This window comes from Triturus cristatus, chromosome 1_2 (genome assembly GCF_964204655.1).
Source record: "Triturus cristatus chromosome 1_2, aTriCri1.1, whole genome shotgun sequence".
NCBI lineage: Eukaryota > Metazoa > Chordata > Amphibia > Caudata > Salamandridae > Triturus > Triturus cristatus.
The window spans coordinates 544,618,391-544,639,292 of NC_140580.1; the positions used below are offsets into that span (position 1 = coordinate 544,618,391).

General features: G+C 46.4%; 1 protein-coding gene across 1 annotated transcript in view; it reads left to right on the plus strand.

Annotated features, from left to right (window-relative positions):
- RRP12 (ribosomal RNA processing 12 homolog) overlaps positions 1 to 20,902 on the plus strand; it is a 362,034-nt gene that overhangs the window by 126,043 nt on the left and 215,089 nt on the right. Inside the window, exons 9-10 of the mRNA XM_085606394.1 lie at positions 9,773 to 9,871; positions 12,064 to 12,155. Of these exons, the coding sequence (XP_085462520.1) occupies positions 9,773 to 9,871; positions 12,064 to 12,155 (191 nt within the window). The remainder of the gene's footprint in view (positions 1 to 9,772; positions 9,872 to 12,063; positions 12,156 to 20,902) is intronic.

Below are 20,902 nucleotides of genomic sequence, written 5' to 3' on the forward strand. Positions count from 1 at the left end.
TGGGATCTGCTATATAGTCTATGCAAAAGTGTGTAATCTGCAGCTCATATGCCTCGAACGGAATATGCTACTTACCAGTATGCATCTGTTCTTGGCATGTAGAGCTGCAGATCTACACACGCCCACCCGCCTCCCTGGCTACCTGTATCTGTTCCAGTCTATCTTATTCAGATACAACACACATGGGTTTCTTCACTGTTATTACTACACTCCATCTTTCCCTGTTGGCGAAAAACAATCTGAGGATGGAGCCGAAGCCCATGCGCAATACGATCCAAGGGAGGAGTCACTGACCTCGTGACTTCCAAAGACTTTCCAAGAGGAAAAACAAACTGCAAACATCCGGGCCCAACACCAGATGGCGATCTATGCAAAAGAGTGTAGATCTGCAGCTCTACATGCCAAGAACAGATGCATACTGGTAAGTAGCATATTCCATCTCCTGTGATATTCCGCCTGGTGCTTACCTCTTTTCTAAGCAGTGTGTGTTGCAAAGTTTAGTCTGGTTTTGAAAACAAACATTGATTTGTAGGAATCATGTAGGTCGCTTTCCTTGAAATTAGAAGCCATCCTCAACAAATATGGTTTAATTTTTCATCTTGTGAATTAAGTTAGTTTTTCTTAAAACACTTTGGTGATTGGCACACAAATCATCTGACCCCAAGATTCAAAGAGAATTCCTTCTTTTGTGCATACAGTAAGCAGCAGACCGATGTGGTGCATCCAGATTATGAGTTTAGTAGGCAAGCCATGCAGTTGTCCTTTTGATAGGAAGAGATACCAAGACATAGTCAGTTGATGTCATGAGCAGATTGTTGAATGAAAAACCCATTCCTTCTGATATGATCAAGAAGGAACGTACTCTACACATTAAATAGGTTGTGCGGATTCCCCCAGTCTCCTTTGTTTCCCCCCCAGGAGTTTAGGGACTTATTTGCCCTGTTCCACTTTGGGTGTTGGTTTTGTTTTTTATTTTTGAAATTGTGGGAAACTGGAGGCACCGGATCAAACTCACTGCGTTATCATATCTTGCACCCATAGAGCTACTAATTAACAAGGGTGGGGCCGATTGATAGTTTCCAACTTGTTAAATTGCTCTGCCTGGAAGCTGTGACTGGCTGGATGTTAACTGTAGTTGAACAGACTTTTCCTAACGACTGAGCAAAGCAAACCATTTTCTCAAAATATCCTTGGATATAGGAATCCATGATATCAAAAATCTAGAGCAAAATGTGGTTTTAAGCCTGTCTGCTCCATGGAGTACCCCGTTTTTTCATCCCCTACATAAAGATGTATTCCTAGAAATGAGAGCTGTAGTTAAAGATTGTGTTTTATATTTCATTGTGCCCTGCAAGTCTTGCACTTCCTGCAGTAAATATCGACTGCTGGCTTTGCTCCCTGTTGAGAGTCAAGTGTACAAAGAAAGTAACTTGTGTGTTTCGGCAGAGTTCACCATTGGTCATGGCCTTATGACTACCGTGGTAGTCTACACTGTGCAAAACAAATAACAGCTGTATGTCCTTGGATCCAAAATTACTTCTTAGACTAGTCTATAAAGGGTGTACTGCCTTTTTTAGGTTGAAGCGTACCAGACAAGTGCAGCTATCTAGTTTGCTAAAGACATCTTGGGGACATTCAGAAAGCTGACCTAGGAATGCATTCCACCCGTTGCTTTGTGGTTTGCAACTCACATTTTTTGGTTTTCTATTGGCTGGCCTTATTTGCTTTAGGCTGTCCAGCTTGAGTGCGTACCTCCTGTTGCCCTATTTTGTTTACTGTATTCTTCTACGAACTCTATTTCTGTAGACAGACCTTTAAATCTTGTTCTTATCTTGTCACATTTGCTGTGCATTGAAAGACATAGGACAAAGATCAAGCTCACTCTTTTAAGGGAGCTTGGCATTTACTTTTCGTTATCTGACTTCAAAGTGGGTGAATTTATGTGACAATCCTGCTGAGTATCCATGTTTGAGTAGAGGGTGTAGGCTTCTCTTTTTTCTAGCACAGAACAAAATAAAAACAAGCATTGGCAAAGCCAATAGGTCTCGCCTTTGGGACCTTATAAGTATTTAGTTATGTAACTGTTGCATGGCTAAACACTTATATGGTCCCAAAGGCGAGACCTATTGGCTATGCCAATGCTTGTTGTTCTAAGTTGTAGCTTGGTGAGCAGTTGTGCAATATAAGTTACTGAAAGGCTGCTAAAATGTTATGACATGTTTATTGAGAAAGGCAATGCTTTCTTGCAAACTGTGTTCATGTAATTACAAATTTGCTATAATGCTGTTACAACAATAGCTGGTGTGCACTGACATGCCATCCATGCCAGGTAAGCAATTAGGTCCAACGCTTACACGTAGATGGATAAAGGAACATTTGCTGAACAGTTAAAGGAATAAAGCAGTTTTCAATGGGTTTGTGTCATGCACCTGACTCGGCCCGAGCTGTTGATTATAGCGCAAGCAGTGTGCAGGGGAGATTAAGTGGACAACATATCTGCAGCCATTCAAAAAGCCGAAAGAACGTGACCACAGAACCCAGTGCGTTGTAGACATCAAACGTGTCTAACATAACTTACAACGCGCACTTTTATTGAAGGAGGAAACAGAAGAATCTGTCCAGGCTCAACTGCATAAACCAAACGCTGTCAGTAACTAACCTTCAATAATAAAACCCTGATTAAGCTGCACCCCCATGCAACCACTTAAACCACCCACCAACATGTTCTGTGCTAGAAAACCAATGCCAGCTGCTGTTGGTCAAAACCCACTAATGTTGAAAAGCAACGGCAGTGGAGATCGTATCACCAGCTAACCAGCAAAATGACAGAAGCATAAACCAAATCTAAAATACTTGGTTACCAGATTGTCCCAAGCCCGTAAAATTAATATGTGTAAAGTGAACATGGATTACCTGAACGCGACGTGACCCGGAATGGAGTGCTGCTGCAACAGTACGAGCAATGTGCCTACATTTGCGTCCGCGCTTAAATAAATAAGCCACACCCATGCGAAAGACATCACCATGATAAGCATAAAAGACAGACCAGACACCCCCACCACCCCATCCCCTAAGAAGCAAGGGGATTTCCATTCAAAGTATTTATTTTGCAGTTTGACATATAGCGCTAACTCATTGGAGCGCTTTATATGAGCTCCAGTCACTTTACACAGTCGTTTTTGGTAGGCATATAAATTGATTTGCCCAGAATCACAGGATGGTGAGCCCACGCCGAGACTCGAACCAGGTTCCCCAGCTCCTAAATGGCCTGCTCTGGCAATGAAACCACCAAAGTAACATTGCAAATAACAACTTGAAGATAAAGTGAATGAAATATCCGCTAACATGAAAACTCACTTGGTAAGAAACCCGGAACAGTTACAACGGGTTTTGATAGTTGATGCGAACATGTAAAGAATAAGATGATACATTTGCTATGAAAGTGATTAAATGTTCTCACAGCTACCACATAACACTACATACCTGCCATAAACTTTCTAAGAAACGTATGTGTAAGATGAAACATTTATGTGAAAAAAATGTTAAACGAAAACCAAATGCCAATTGCCCGGGCTTGATGGCAAAATTGACTTGTTGAACTCGAGTAGTGCATTCCAATATGGGTCGTGTATACAATAAAAGACGCGTGACCTGTTCAGTGAAAGGCTTAAGCCCTGCAGTGTCCATGGTGCAAGATTACAATTTACAACTCTTTCACAGTTATTTTGTGAGCGTGCCAGTCATCAACCTTAACGTGACGTTTCTTTAACAAACGCACATTTTGGAGTCGTGATTGCGCTCTCAACGCTGCTGTTCAAATGCCCATTAGAAGAACAACCACAACCACATTCCAGTAAGGGGATGACACTTCACAGCCAGTTCAAATGCCCATTAGAAGAACAACCACAACCACATTCCAGTAAGGGGATGACACTTCACAGCCAGCCTTAATGTTGTGCCAAAGCCCTCGGAAGCAACGGAAAGCTCACTCTTTTGAGCCACAGAGTACCCGGGATAGGAATGGGGAAAGCAACTGGGCGGGAAGAGGCCAAGCAGCACTGGCAGTAAGGTGATGGTAGGAACGGGGGCTGGTGCATGCGAAAGACTGCAGACACATGCACACTCAGTGCATGTTCAAAAGAAATGGCAAGATAGCCTCAGCCTATTCACAGTAAGTATTAGAATGGAGGTTTCCGCGCGGCCGAAAACGAAAGTAATAGCGATCGCGATCAAAGCGAAAGTGATCGCGATCGCTTGGACGGGAGCGCTGTGTGGCAAGCACGTGAGTGGTGCGCGCGCAGCAGTGATTGGCGGCTGCGCGCGTGCACGTTCACGTGCACTGTAGCTTTAGGCCACGGCAGCACTTTGAAAAACCCAGTTATAAAATGTCTCTTACGAGCCTTTGGCTCGCGAGACCTAAAAATGAACTCTGCTGATTTTTCAGAATATATCAGAATTCTGAAGTGTGGTGTAAACAAATATTTGAATAAGATCAAAACACTTCAGTACACTACACTAGGCTAGGTGAAGACATTTGCACACATTGTTTATTTGCAGTATTTCGGTGCAAATGTAATGGTAATTTCAATTGATAATGTGTTGTCTGTAATGGCAGTGTGCTACCACACATACTCCACTCTATGCCACGCCACTCTGCCACTACATGCCACTCCACTCTAAGACACTCTACGACACACCACACCTGTCTTCGCCACTCACTCCACAACACTCCACTCTACTTTTCTCCACTTGCCCCACTTCAGTCTATCCTGTTGCACTGCAATGTACCCAAATCTGCCCAACCCCAATCTACTACATTACGATCTACCACTCTCCACTCTAACCCACTCCAATTTACCCACCCACTCTACACCACTCCAATCTACCCCACTTCACTACAATCTAGCTCAGTCCCCTCCAATCTACCCCACTCCAATCCACTCAACCCCGCCACACTCCAGTCTACCCCACTGCATCCAATCTACAGCAGTCCACTCAAATCTACCCCACTCTGCTCCAAACTACCCCACTCTGCTCCAAACTGCCCCACTCTAATACTCTCCACTCCAACCCGCTCCACTCTAACGTACCCGACTCCACTCCAGGCTACCAGACTCCAATCTACTCCAGTCCAGTTTACCCCACTCCATTCCAATTTACTCTACTCCATTCCAATTTACTCCACACCAGATTCTAGTGCAGTCATTCCAACTCATCCCGCCCCACTCTATCCCGCCCCACTCTATCCCGCCCCACTCTATCCCGCCCCACTCTATCCCGCCCCACTCTATCCCGCCCCACTCTATCCCGCCCCACTCTATCCCGCCCCACTCTATCCCGCCCCACTCTATCCCGCCCCACTCTATCCCGCCCCACTCTATCCCGCCCCACTCTATCCCGCCCCACTCTATCCCGCCCCACTCTATCCCGCCCCACTCTATCCCGCCCCACTCTATCCCGCCCCACTCTATCCCGCCCCACTCTATCCCGCCCCACTCTATCCCGCCCCACTCTATCCCGCCCCACTCTATCCCGCCCCACTCTATCCCGCCCCACTCTATCCCGCCCCACTCTATCCCGCCCCACTCTATCCCGCCCCACTCTATCCCGCCCCACTCTATCCCGCCCCACTCTATCCCGCCCCACTCTATCCCGCCCCACTCTATCCCGCCCCACTCTATCCCGCCCCACTCTATCCCGCCCCACTCTATCCCGCCCCACTCTATCCCGCCCCACTCTATCCCGCCCCACTCTATCCCGCCCCACTCTATCCCGCCCCACTCTATCCCGCCCCACTCTATCCCGCCCCACTCTATCCCGCCCCACTCTATCCCGCCCCACTCTATCCCGCCCCACTCTATCCCGCCCCACTCTATCCCGCCCCACTCTATCCCGCCCCACTCTATCCCGCCCCACTCTATCCCGCCCCACTCTATCCCGCCCCACTCTATCCCGCCCCACTCTATCCCGCCCCACTCTATCCCGCCCCACTCTATCCCGCCCCACTCTATCCCGCCCCACTCTATCCCGCCCCACTCTATCCCGCCCCACTCTATCCCGCCCCACTCTATCCCGCCCCACTCTATCCCGCCCCACTCTATCCCGCCCCACTCTATCCCGCCCCACTCTATCCCGCCCCACTCTATCCCGCCCCACTCTATCCCGCCCCACTCTATCCCGCCCCACTCTATCCCGCCCCACTCTATCCCGCCCCACTCTATCCCGCCCCACTCTATCCCGCCCCACTCTATCCCGCCCCACTCTATCCCGCCCCACTCTATCCCGCCCCACTCTATCCCGCCCCGATCTTCCCCACTCTACCCCACCCCACCCCACCCCACTCTACCCCACTCTACCCCACTCTACCCCACTCTACCCCACTCTACCCCACTCTACCCCACTCTACCCCACCCCACTCTACCCCACTCTACCCCACTCCACTCTACCCCACTCTACCCCACTCTACCCCACCCCACCCCACCCCACCCCACCCCACTCTACCCCACTCTACTCCACTCTACTCTACTCCACTCTACTCTACTCCACCCCACTCTACTCTACTCCACCCCACTCTACTCTACTCCACCCCACTCTACTCTACTCCACCCCACTCTACTCTACTCCACCCCACTCTACTCCACCCCACTCTACTCCACCCCACTCTACTCCACCCCACTCTACTCCACTCTACTCCACTCTACTCCACTCTACTCCACTCTACTCCACCCCACTCTACTCCACCCCACTCTACCCCACTCTACCCCACTCTACCCCACTCTACCCCACTCTACCCCACTCTACCCCACTCTACCCCACTCTACTCCACCCCACTCTACTCCACCCCACTCTACTCCACCCCACTCTACTCCACCCCACTCTACTCCACCCCACTCTACTCCACCCCACTCTACTCCACCCCACTCTACTCTACTCTACTCTACTCCACTCCACTCCACTCCACTCCACTCCACTCCACTCCACTCCACTCTACTCTACTCTACTCTACTCTACTCCACTCCACTCCACTCCACTCCACTCCACTCCACTCCACTCCACTCCACTCCACTCCACTCCACTCCACTCCACTCCACTCCACTCCACTCCACTCCACTCCACTCCACTCCACCCCACTCCACCCCACTCTACTCCACCCCACTCTACTCCACCCCACTCCACTCTACTCCACTCTACTCCACTCCACCCCACCCCACTCTACTCCACCCCACTCTACTCCACCCCACTCTACTCCACCCCACTCTACTCCACCCCACTCTACTCCACCCCACTCTACTCCACCCCACTCTACTCCACCCCACTCTACTCCACCCCACTCTACTCCACCCCACTCTACACCCCACTCTACTCCACCCCACTCTACTCCACCCCACTCTACTCCACCCCACTCTACTCCACCCCACTCTACTCCACCCCACTCTACTCCACCCCACTCTACTCCACCCCACTCTACTCCACCCCACTCTACTCCACCCCACTCTACTCCACCCCACTCTACTCCACCCCACTCTACTCCACCCCACTCTACTCCACTCTACTCCACTCTACTCCACCCCACTCTACTCCACCCCACTCTACTCCACTCTACTCCACTCTACTCCACTCTACTCCACTCTACTCCACCCCACTCTACTCCACCCCACTCTACTCCACCCCACTCTACTCCACCCCACTCTACTCCACCCCACTCTACTCCACTCTACTCCACTCTACTCCACCCCACTCTACTCCACCCCACTCTACTCCACTCTACTCCACTCTACTCCACTCTACTCCACTCTACTCCACCCCACTCTACTCCACCCCACTCTACTCCACCCCACTCTACTCCACCCCACTCTACTCCACCCCACTCTACTCCACCCCACTCTACTCCACCCCACTCTACTCCACTCTACTCCACTCTACTCCACCCCACTCTACTCCACCCCACTCTACTCCACCCCACTCTACTCCACTCTACTCCACCCCACTCTACTCCACTCTACTCCACCCCACTCTACTCCACCCCACTCTACTCCACCCCACTCTACTCCACCCCACTCTACTCCACTCTACTCCACTCTACTCCACCCCACTCTACTCCACTCTACTCCACTCCACTCCACTCCACCCCACTCTACTCCACTCTACTCCACTCTACTCCACCCCACTCTACTCCACCCCACTCTACTCCACCCCACTCTACTCCACTCTACTCCACCCCACTCTACTCCACCCCACTCTACTCCACCCCACTCTACTCCACTCTACTCCACTCTACTCCACCCCACTCTACTCCACCCCACTCTACTCTACTCTACTCCACCCCACTCTACTCTACTCTACTCCACTCCACTCCACTCTACTCCACTCCACTCCACTCCACTCTACTCTACTCTACTCCACTCCACTCCACTCTACTCCACTCCACTCCACTCCACTCCACTCCACTCCACTCCACTCCACTCCACTCCACTCCACTCCACTCCACTCCACTCCACTCCACTCCACTCCACTCCACTCCACTCCACTCCACTCCACTCCACTCCACTCCACTCCACTCCACTCCACTCCACTCCACTCCACTCCACTCCACTCCACTCCACTCCACTCCACTCCACTCCACTCCACTCCACTCCACTCCACTCCACTCCACTCCACTCCACTCCACTCCACTCCACTCCACTCCACTCCACTCCACTCCACTCCACTCCACTCCACTCCACTCCACTCCACTCCACTCCACTCCACTCCACTCCACTCCACTCCACTCCACTCCACTCCACTCCACTCCACTCCACTCCACTCCACTCCACTCCACTCCACTCCACTCCACTCCACTCCACCCCACCCCACCCCACCCCACCCCACCCCACCCCACCCCACTCTACTCTACTCTACTCCACCCCACTCCACTCTACTCCACCCCACTCTACTCTACTCTACTCCACCCCACTCTACTCTACTCCACCCCACTCTACTCTACTCCACCCCACCCCACTCTACTCCACCCCACCCTACTCCACCCCACCCCACTCTACCTAGCTCCACCCTACCAAACTGCAATCTACCCTACCCACCCCACCCCACTCTACTCCAATCCAACACACTTCACTCCAATCAACCCCACTCCACTCTATTCCACTCCAAGCTACCCCAATCATCCCTCTTCAATCCAATCTACCTTGCTCTAATCTACCCAATCTGCTCCACTCCACTCTTCCTCAATCTATCTCACTCAACTCCAATCCAATCTATCCAACTTCACTCCACCCCTCTCCACTCCAATCTACCACGCTCCACTCCAATCTACCCCACTCGAGTTAACCTCAATCTAAATAAACTGTCCACCACACTCCATTCCAATCTACCCCACTCCACTGTAGCACATGCCACTGAAATCTACCCAACTCTAGTCTAACCCATTCCACCTCAATCCACCCCAATCAAATCTACCTTGCCCCACTCCACCCCAAGCTATCATCCTCCAGTCTACCCCATCGAATCCGCCCCACTCCAGTCTACCCCAATTTACTCCACTCCAATCTACCTCCCGCTAATTCAGTCCACCTCACTCCAATTTTGTACACTCAATCTACCCCACCCCATCACAATGTACCACACTCCACACTATATAAGACAATAGAAGGTGAGGCCTATAGACATAGCTCAAAAGCCATTTACTGCATAACATGTTAGTTTTCCTTCACTTTTGGAAGAAACATACACTGTTTAGTGCTCCCTACTTAATCCATGTCCTTTGTTTTCTTTTCAGTTAATTACAGCATGCGCCATGCAGGCGTTCCATGGTCTCTTCTGCGCCAAGCCAAACCCCTCTACTTTGACTCCTGAGTTGAACACCCAGATCATAACGGTGAGCATCACAAGCCATTGAGTTGATCTACTGTAGTTCACAGGTCTGAGTCTCAAAAAATATCACTGTGTGGGAAGAGCAAAACATTCTGAATGTACATTCCAATCCTAATTTATTAATGGATTTTTATGGGTTGAAATGTGACTTACTAGCTTTGATTTTCAGCTATGTATGTAGATATTTGGCATGGAAACTTTGTGTATATACACTAACATTTGCAAAGCTTTTCCCACACATTCTCTGTAGTTATAAAACTATGCTGAATTGGTATAAAGGGTTTAAAGAGATTTGTAAACCTTAATGGTGTACTCCATTTCACTAGTAGTGTTGTGGTAGGTAAGACTTCACATGCAAAATGTTTACATTTGAAGAAAAGAAAATCACCAACAGTTTACAAATTTCCTAACCTTATGTATTCCTACTTCGGTTTGCAAATACTTTACTTTGGCAGAATAGGTATACAGCAGTATAGTTGAGAGAGGCATTCTTAGCAGCTGATGTAGTGTCTGATTGTTGAGGCATGCCAGAAACAGGAAGTGGATGTGAGACTCCTTTAAGTCAGCTATCGTGGCCAACTATAATGATGAATGGTGGTTCCTGTTCAAGGAGCAGCAAGTTGTGACCCTCCTGATCTACGAGAGTGGGCTAGATGGGGGCCACAGGACTGATGAAAACCCTTGGACTTGCAGAATGGCCTATGCGGGGTGTGCAAGGCATATTCCTATAGGCCGATATACTCTGTGCTGTGCATTGAGAAATATACAAGTGGGTCTCTGGATGCGATCCACTGGTTGAACGTGGTGTGCAAGGCAGACTCCCATAGGCCGATATACTCTGTGCTGTGCATTGAGAAATATACAAGTGTGTCTCTGGACATGATCCACTGGTTGATAAAAATCACCACTATCTTGTGTGTTGGATTCGGTCTAGTTGCTGGAGCTGGGTGAGGGGATAGGATTGCGGGTCTCCTGAGCATCTCCAGTGGCTGGAAGGAGTCTGTACCATAGCGTAACTGTGTTGCGAGATTAGAGTCGCAAGATGGACATTCACTCAAGTTGTGAGAAAAAGATTTCCTTCTTATATAAGCCTAAAGTAGGAAGGTTACAGCAGAGCACTCCAAGTGAGACCTGGTAACCAGGGTCAGTCTCTTTGATTGATTTTTAGTAGGTCTGGCACATTCAGGGGGATAGGGCATGCAGTTTTCAACATTGGTTGTCGTTAATTGATGACTTGTAGAGCTCAACAGTGATTACACTGGATATACCAGTGCCAAGTGATACTCCTTAGGTCCTGAGGAGGAAATGTAAACCAGCCAAATGAAAAAGCTGAGAATAATTATTTCTAGTTATCCCTCCTAGCAAAGTCACTTGACATTTTTATCTGAACTGGCAATTAATTCCAGAGTTTGGCTGTTCGTTTTGCCGGGGCTCTGCTGCTAGCCAATTTCTTCCAAATTCTAGAAGTTTTCAGTAGCAATGCTGAATTAGATCCTATCTGGCGAGAAGGAAGATATTTTTCAAATTGTATACTTAGGAAGATGGTTCTGGTTCATAGAAAGCTTGTGTGCTAGGGAGAGCCTCTTTAACCCGACATGTTTCCAAACTGGAAGCCTGTCAAGGTTAGCTAAATGATTGGAGCAGCTAAATGATGGGAAGCAGGCTCTCTGCTACTTAATCAGTCCAGCTACCCTGTTTTGCACTATTTGAAATCTAGCCAGCAAGAACTTAGGTAATCCCGCATTACGTGAGTTACCAAAGTCCAGGTGGCACAGGAGTTTTGCCTGATCCATCATTTTTCTACATTTTGTAGGTTAAAAAGAGGTTTTCTCTGAGAGTTATTGGACCTGTAAAGTAGGAAGCTCATACTTTAGTGATCTGGGGACTCGGTGAAAGGGTGGCGTCCAGTATGACTCTTAGGCTCCTGACTGTCTCAGATGGAGAAGGAGATTGTCCTATATTAAATGGCAGTCAGGAAACTGAACAGATATCTTTGTTGTTGCCTACCACTCTGGTTTCACTTTTCTCAGTGTTTAGCTTCAGCTCATTTTCCATCATCCAGTCCGCCTCTGCTATCATAACGTTTTGAATTTTCTTCTGAGTCTGCTCCGAATCTCCATTAACGTTATCTACTTTAGCATTCTTATGTGACCCTTTAGCATTTGTGCCTGTAATCAACAGTGTGCTTTTTTTTAGGCTTTATATGATTACCTTCCCAATGAGAATGACCTTCAGCCACTGTTGGCATGGTTGGCAGTCATGGAGAAAGCACATATTCACCTGTCCAGGTAACTCCCTGCTATATGATCTGTATTTCAAATCTGGTTTTCATTTTGCCGGGCAGTAATGTTAGACTTGTATAAATAAAGGTGGTCAAACTTTCTGAAGGGGAAGACTTTTCTTATTGCTTCACTTATCTTCCCAACCTTGCTCCTCACTAAACTTCCATCACCTTGCCTGTTTTTCACCCTAATTTCTCCATCTTTTTATTTGTATCTCCCTTGTACTTCTATCTGTGTCCATTGACAAAATACACCAGTGTAATTTGCTAAATATAAAGATCACATTTTTAATACTTTGTTTAAATCAATACTCTATTACTCATCTAATTGCTCTTGTTCAAAATGTATTTCAAATGTTGTGCTCGCACTCTTTAAGTAAACCCTCAATGCGTTTCATAAAAAGGTTACAGGTCTTGTTCAACATGAAACTCTGTCTTTCCCAGGTGATTAAAGTAATCAAATGAATGACGTTATAATTGATAATTTTAAGGCAGGTGCTCAATCCAATTATGTAGAAATAGCCACATAACTAGGCTGTCCGGTTTTCGGTTTAAACCTATAATAACTGATAAAACCCTTCCAAAAGGGAATTAGCCCTCGCCAGTGTAAACACAAACACTGAAAAAACACCTGCACAGCCACAAACATAAATGCCATTTAAAGAAAGAAAAAAGGGAGTGAAAGTAATTTCTATTTCTTTTCGAAAGGGTCAATACAATGTAACTTTGTTATACAAGGTAGCAGCTAGAAAGACTGGGCTAACATTATTCTGCTTGAGTTTAGTTGTTTAGGGGTGTCTCTCTAAAATATGGTTTCTTCTTCCTTTTGCTTTTTTCAGTTTAGTGGTCTTTGGTCTTAATAGACGCATGTCTCGTTTAATTATTTTATAAACTGTAGAGAGTCAGAAAATATCAAAATCATATTTGATATTTTGGCTACGTTTCATTCTTTCACCGATAGGTAAAATGGTTGGTTTCATAAGAATCTTTCCCATTATGGACCATCTCATTTTCCCACAGAGAATGGGTAAAAACCCTTGCTACATCAGCCCCCTTTTCTAGTGAGTCAGTGCTGTCAAACACCCTAGGCTTTAAACATTCAATGCAAGGTGTAGTGACCGATATATGTGGAAAGAGTGCTGTCACCAAGCACCTGGGATAGTGGTGAAAAGATGACACCAGACTTTTGGAAAACATGGAATGCAGTGTCACTTGGAATGCTGCTGCAAAAGTTCTTACCAAGTTCAACAAAGATTGGAATGATATATTGTTTGTATTTGCAGTGATTTAGCTACATATATGAAAAAGTTGTGTGATGGCATGTTAAAATCGATACCTGAGCTGAAGTGCTTCCCTGTAAGAGATCCATGCCACTTGCTAGATGGTATGCTGAAAGCATTTTTACAATCTTCAGAGTTAATGAAGAATGCTATTGACTTTTTAGTCCATTCTGGTGCACTGTAATTTTATGTACGGGAACTAAAACGCAAATATTTCTAATTTTGTGCTTTGTGTGAAATCAAAGAAAGAGTCCTCCAACTGTGTCACTTAGCTGGTGATTCTCAGTACTAGAGGCTGTGAATTCTATATTATCTATGTGGCGATAGTTTACAAAATGTTATCTGAGTGATGCTGTCAAGGCGCAAAATGAGAGGATCTTTGGTCGCACATTGATAGTGATGCGAAAAAAAGTACACTCTACTGCATTCTTAGATATTTTTACAGGAAACCCAGACTGCTGTAGTGGACCTAAACAAAAATAGAGTCTGAAAAAACCCTTGTCTACCAAGTGTTCAGCATAATTGGTGTAGATGTAAAACATCTCCTCGAGAGTAGGCTGAGTGACACTTTCAGTGACTTTAGCACTGCAACATGTTCCATATTAGAGTGCTAGCCACTTGGTAAGCAACGAAATGTTGATGAGCTATTCAGGAACTTTTATTTTACAATGTATGAGAAATGGCTTGCAATGATGAATAGAAATGTTCCTTCACCAACCATGGCATTTGAAGTCAATGAAGCCTCACTGTGGTACTCTGCACATGTTCTAGATTCCTTCCATAAAGGTGAGTTTTCTCTGGAGTTTCAAAATTGCTGCTTCATTTTTGACCGCTTTAATAACTCTGAGGGCACTTACGCCCAGTTCAACGCATATGTTGCAGAACTTGTCCCAGAGAATCACAATTATCAGGTACACCAGTACTGGCATGGAAAGCTATATAGGTGGCCAGAGTAAGCATATTGTGTAGTGGCTGTTTTGGCATTGCCCATCTCAAGTGTTGATGTTGAGAGGGCATTTTTACAGATAAAAGTTTACATGGGAAGGAAAGAGCGAGCGTGCATGACCAAAGATTCATTAAAGAAATATTGTAAGCTGTACTACAATAAGTTTGATTTCTAAAAATGTATTTGGACCTCATATACACTGTACATACGCTGTGTGTATACCATGCACTAGCAGTGCAGAAAGCAAGCAATAATGAAAGCAAAACGTTCCATAAACACCGGAAGAGGCCACCCACTGCCCTGGGCTCATCTGGCACCAGGACAGGCAGGAACATTAGCTAGTCAGGATGCGTGTTCCCCTCTCAGGCTAGTACCACCCCTAAAATGGGCTACCTGAAGTGCACACGACTAGGAAACTTCCACCATCTTTGTTTTTGGTGGAATTAGGTTCTCTGGGTCAGGGTTATGCCCACTTCCCACAGGAAGTTGTCATATAGTGGGTGCGGTCCCCATAAAGATAGGTTGCTCATTGGCTACTACCTGACACTCCCTGTAGCGCCTCTAAATACAGTATTCAGGTGCCACCCTTGATGCAAGGACCTCAGATTCGACAGACCAGGAGGAGTGGACAAAGAAGATTGCTTACATGAGAACAGAGGAGCAGCGACTGACTTAGTGCCAACCCTGCCGGCCTACCTGCTGCACCCGACCCTTGTGGAGAAACCGACTCATCCTGTTGCTGTGCAGACTCCAAGAAACCCAGAGGGCTGCGCTGCCATTGCTTCGCAAATCACCAGTGAACCCCTTTGGAGTAGAGGAGGTACACCCCTGCAGCCGCTGACACTAAAGAAACAAAGTCCGGTTCACCACTCTGCTGCTTACCAGGACTACCGATGCTGCAGCCACCCAGATAGAAGTTAAAAGTTTTGCCCTTTTTGGTCACAACAGGCCCAAGGGTGTTAACTAAGCGCCTTGCGGTGGTCGCAGTGCATCTGCGCTGAAGTGCCATTCTCTTGTTTCCGTATCTGGGCAACTGGTTGATAAAGAGCAGCAGCCATCAGCAATTCCCAACAGATGCTGCATCAGTAGTAACACTTGTTCATTGCTAAAGAGTTACAGTCTGTGCAAAGAAAGTCTCCTCTTTGTGTTCAGTAAATGCAACTCTTTTCAGGGACAGTTCTGAACTCCGACCGGCAAAGCCTATCCCAACCAAGAGAAGGTGATGGCATTTTAAAGGCCACTTCCTTTTTTTTTTTCCAGATGTCCGTTACTTTGACAGTGCGAACGTGAATGATATTGTTGGGGATAATGGCTTTGTGTGTCGCTGTAGTGCCGCACAGTCGGCTGCACGTGCAGCCTCTACAGGTATGTTAGTCATGGTAAGGTCACAAGCGTTGAGTCACTGGAAAAATCTAGTGTTGGTAGAACCCAGAGTTCTGCACATACTCAAATGATGGAGCAACACAAATTTGTTATTAGTTAGAAAATTACTGGACCCTAAGCCTCGGATGACCATTACCACAGGTGTCTCTTATCTTCTGTGGAGCACATCTGAACATCATGATTTAACAGGGTACCTGAATGCAGGATCAATGAAAGTGTCATATCCACTTTCAAGAGCTTACTGCAGCCTATCTGGCACTCATACCATTTTTCCCTCTCATTTGACTGTTCTGGTAAATGACAGACAAAATGACTGTCATGTACTACATACAAAAACAAAGGGTGGACAATTGCCCCAGCTGTCCCAAGTTAGCTGAGCTAGCAAAATCGATTGGCATTAGGCCAGTCACCACCAGATCCAGCTCCCAGCAGAGCACCTGCTGGGATGGATAACTACTTTGCAGAACCGTTAAGCAGGACACATTAGCAATGTGTCAGTACTTTATAAAATGGGGAATGCTCACAGTCATTTTATTTGCCATTACAGGAAACTCAAAATGGCAACACGTTTGCACCAGGTATTCTTACCCCGAGTCCATGGGCAATGCACTGTGATGAACTGTTTAGAGATATTTGCTTATGCTTTTCCACCACTACCACTGATCTCTTACGTACACCTGCGTCCTTGATGCTTATTTTTGTTGCACCAACATGGGCAAGGTAACCTAGGATTTCAGTTCTACTTGAAATATTGTCCATTCACATGAGATGTTGCCCATCAGAGTGGGCCTCTTAACTCTTCAGGGTCAGCTATGGCATCCAAATCTCAGGAAATGAACCATGTGATGGGTGGCATATGAGGTCTTAGTGTTTGGCTACTTAGTTACTGGAGGAATGTACAGACATTTTGCACGTATTTCGCAAACCAACCACTTAAATTTGCAAACTGAAACATTTTTCTTCACTACTGCATACACCGGCAAACAGAACCCCTGAAACGGTTGGATCAGGACATAATATGCGATTTGTTTAGACATTCAAAAGACATGGTTGGCATAGTCAGTCCCGAACAGACAACCTAGATCATTATACAAAATTCCAGCTATTGTAGCTTTCATAGAAGTAGTCATTCCTGCAAAGTAACCACCAGTCCCATAGTGGAAACTTAAAGTAGTCCTCACTAGACTCATGGGTACATTTTTCAGAGCTCTGCATTCTTGTGAAATGCAATATCTTTCATGGAAGGTAGCATTCTTGGTGGCAATCATTTCCCTGTGCAGGGTAAGTGAGTTGCAACCTTTAACAAGAGAGGAGACTTTCACCCACGTTCACAAGGTTTGACTCATTTTGAGGAAAAATCCTTGCTTCTGGCAAGGGTGGTCTTCCAGTTTCATGTCAAACCACTGATTTACCCATTTTATTTTCACCTCTGAGACAGTGGCAGAAAACATTAAGCACAGCCGTTAGGAGGATATTAATGATCGGACAAGGTTTTTTTGCTAAATGAAACCACTCTTTGAGTTCACTTAAACTCATTGTGGAAACCACATTTCAAAATCTGGTCTTTCGAGATAAATAGTCAAATGCATCCGAGACTGTATTTAAAATCTAAATGCAATCTTCATTCTGTGCCCAAAACACATTCTACTACAAAGAAAGGAACTACAATATCTTTTCTAGGCAACTTGCTGTTAGCAGACATATTGTGTGGTCATTAAAGCCCAGTTGGAAGTATAAGTTGGGAAAACATAGCTGTGTTAAAAAATCTGCCTTGTTCGCTCGCTGGCCACCACTTAAGTGACAGTAAATTGATTTATAGTCTGTGAAGAACTTTTGATCGATCTACAGTAGCACATGCTACAAACAGAAAATGTTATCCTATATCTATCGATTTGGTGAAACTCATTAACAACGACTCTTGAACAACGAGTCCCAGAGTCACTCAAGCCGAACAACGACTTGCATGAACAATGACTTAGCCTGAACCACGCATGTGTGTGGTTCAAGCTAAGACGGTCTAGTGTTCCGGATGAGCAGTCCCGAGGAGTGTCGGAGGAACAGGAGAGGTACGAGGGGTTCAGGGTTGAGGAAGGAGGGTTGGGTTTTGATTTTAAGGGGGGGGTTGTGTTCGTTTTTAGGGGTTGGGGCGTTTGTATTAGGTTTCAGGGGGTGGCAGGGGTTAGTGTTGGGGGTTGTCTAAGTTTTTAGGGGGTGGGAGGTGGGGTAGTCTTTAGGGGTTGGGAGGGGTTTGGAAAAGGTTTTATAGGGTGGTTTACCATGCATTCCTTTATCACGAAAATTTGTGGTAGAAGAATGCGTGGTAAAAAAAAATCGGTAAGACGCAGTTGTAGTACAGACCGCTTGGTTTAGGGACTCGTTGTTGAGGAACTCGTTCGAACATACAACCATTGATTTGTAGCTTGTAGTGATATAGATTCCTATGAGCCCACTCTCATCCCCTGATGCGAGCTAATGCTTTACATGTTTATCATTGCATTCATTCTACTTTCACAATGCACCTATACAGTTTTTACTTTCATGCTCCTCTTCACTCCATATATTTCATTCACCCGCTGGGGTGAAAACACAATCTTGCGTAGAGTCGTTGCCCTGGTACACTGTTGGTTTTTGGAAGGGATCGTGAGTTATATTAAAACCACAGCTTATGCTTCGAAAAAAAAGATCTTGCAACCATCCTCGCCTAACATTAGATGGCAGGAGTGTGCAGATCATGTTATATCCTATTTTGTGCTACAATGGTCCCTAGGGAGGTAGGGATAGGAAGTAACAAATGAATACAGACCCAATCAGTGCTGTATTGGTTAACTTATCCAGCCGGACAGAGGTTCAATATTTAATTTATCAGCAAGTTTTTTGGATATAAACAAACACAAATACTGAAAAGTGGGACACAAGCCTGCATCGCTTACGGTTTGTTTTGACAAGTGCACTAAATGTGATGTCATTATTAACTGTGTAGACGTTGCTTGCGATTTGTTTCTTAAAATTCATACTACTTGTCAAAACAAACCGTAAGCGTTGCCTGAGCCTCGCTTAAATGTTCTCCCTATTTTATGTTTGTGTAGTAGGATGCAGGCTTGTGTCCCACTTTTCAGTATTTGTGTTTGTTTATATCCAAAAAACTTGCTGATAAATTAAATATTGAACCTCTGTCCGTCTGGATAAGTTAACCAATACAGCACTGATTGGGTCTGTATTCATTTGTTACTTCCTATCCCTACCTCCCTAGGGACCATTGTAGCACAAAATAATTGATTCCCGAGGTCCCTGGCTGACTTTACTTGGGTCCCCTTGTTGTTTGAAAAGATCATGTTATATACAACACTAAAAGTTGCAAGTTGATATTTACACAGTAAGCTACATTTTCATTCAGTCAAATTTGGCTTGCACTATTAATTCTTTGATTGTAAATAATTGTGTTGACCCTGCAGAAGTAATGTAATATAGCATTTATTTGGTGGCGTCCTGCTAAAAGAAGGCAACAAAAAACAAAGGGTTCTATTCCAGGGAAACATTCTTTGTTTATTTGTATTCTTAAAGTTTATACTCCAATGGCTTTAGATCTGTTTCTTTGAGTGCATTATATATTTATTTGAGTTTTATATAGCTCTCCACATCACCACAAGACCACTTCAGAGCACTATTCTGCTCACATGTTCCATGTGGAGCATGGTCCTAGTTGCTAAATCTCACTCTCTACCAAAGGGGCTGTAATTGTTTTCAACGACCAGTGTGAAGAAGCCCGTTTAAGTTTCCTGAGGTGCGTGTTGTTGGGTTCTACCCTTAAGCCTGGTTCAGTACTTTCCAGTGCATCACACGTTAGCCTTGCATCCATGTAAGTCCATACAGTTGTTATTTTTCTGTACCAACTTATTGGTGACCTTTTACTGTGTTTGGCCATGTTATACTTTGTACAATGTTACAGGCTTTCCTTTTCACCAGATTTGCACCACCTTGCAAGTTGGGATACGTGCTGCTTTGTATGTACATATGAAAGGTGCATTGAATTCTATTACCTACTTCATTGAATCTCAGCTATTTATTAAAACAAATCATATGGTTCGAGGCATGTGGGCTGCTGAATTCATATCTGTGCATAGATCGCCGCCTAGTGTTGGGTCCGGATGTTTGCACGTTGTTGTCCTGGAAGAGTCTTCGAAGTATCCTGGGATAGGTGACTCCTCCCCTGGACTACAGTGCGCATGGGCATCCTCTCCATCCTCAGATTATTTTCCGCCATTGGGTTCGGATGTGCTTATCTTGACTCAAGTTAGGAAAAACTTTTTACAGGCCAAAAGGCCTTTAGTTCGCGTCGGTACTGTTCCCGAGCGGTATCGATAGTTATTTGTTAGTTTACTAACTTCAAGAACAACTTTTTCGCATCATACCCGACCATCGACCCGACATCGACGATGGAATCGAGGACACCATTCAAGCGGTGTCCTGTATGCAATGCGAAATATCCCCATGTCGACGTCCACCCGGTGTGCAACAAATGCCTTTCACCGGATCACGACGAGTCCACATGTATGGCCTGTGCCCGATTCCGATCCAAGAAGACTCTCCGGAATCGACGAGCAGCGAGACTTGAAGCGCAGCAAGCGGCACCGGCCCCGACCAACATCTTCAGCGCCGAGGACGAAGATGTCGAAGACGTGGAGAACCTACCCTCCAGCCCCGCTTCCGAACACGACTCCGGATCGGAAGACATCGAAGAACGACTCTTTCACAGAGACGAAGCAGACACCGATGTAGGAGACTACGATGAGGCCTTAGGGGCCGAAGAGAGTAGCTCCGGTGACGAGCAAGGCCTACCCGTACAGACTGAGGATATCCCAGTGCGTCAGTCTATGGCTCCGGTCGAGGGATCGCCTTCGGGCCTTACCCAAGACCTATCCCGCAGTTCTTTGGCCCCGCCCTCTGGCCCGGCCTCGGACATTCAGCGGCAGCCATTACTACCCAAAACGACTGGTTTCCCTTCATCGAAACCGAAACCGAAAGCCGTATTGGTTCAACAGAAACCGAAACTGAAAGTGACACTGGTCGGATCGAAGCCCACCACACCTTCGACGCCAGCCAAACCCGTCGGCACCGACCGCACCATACGGGACTTCGGTGCCGAGC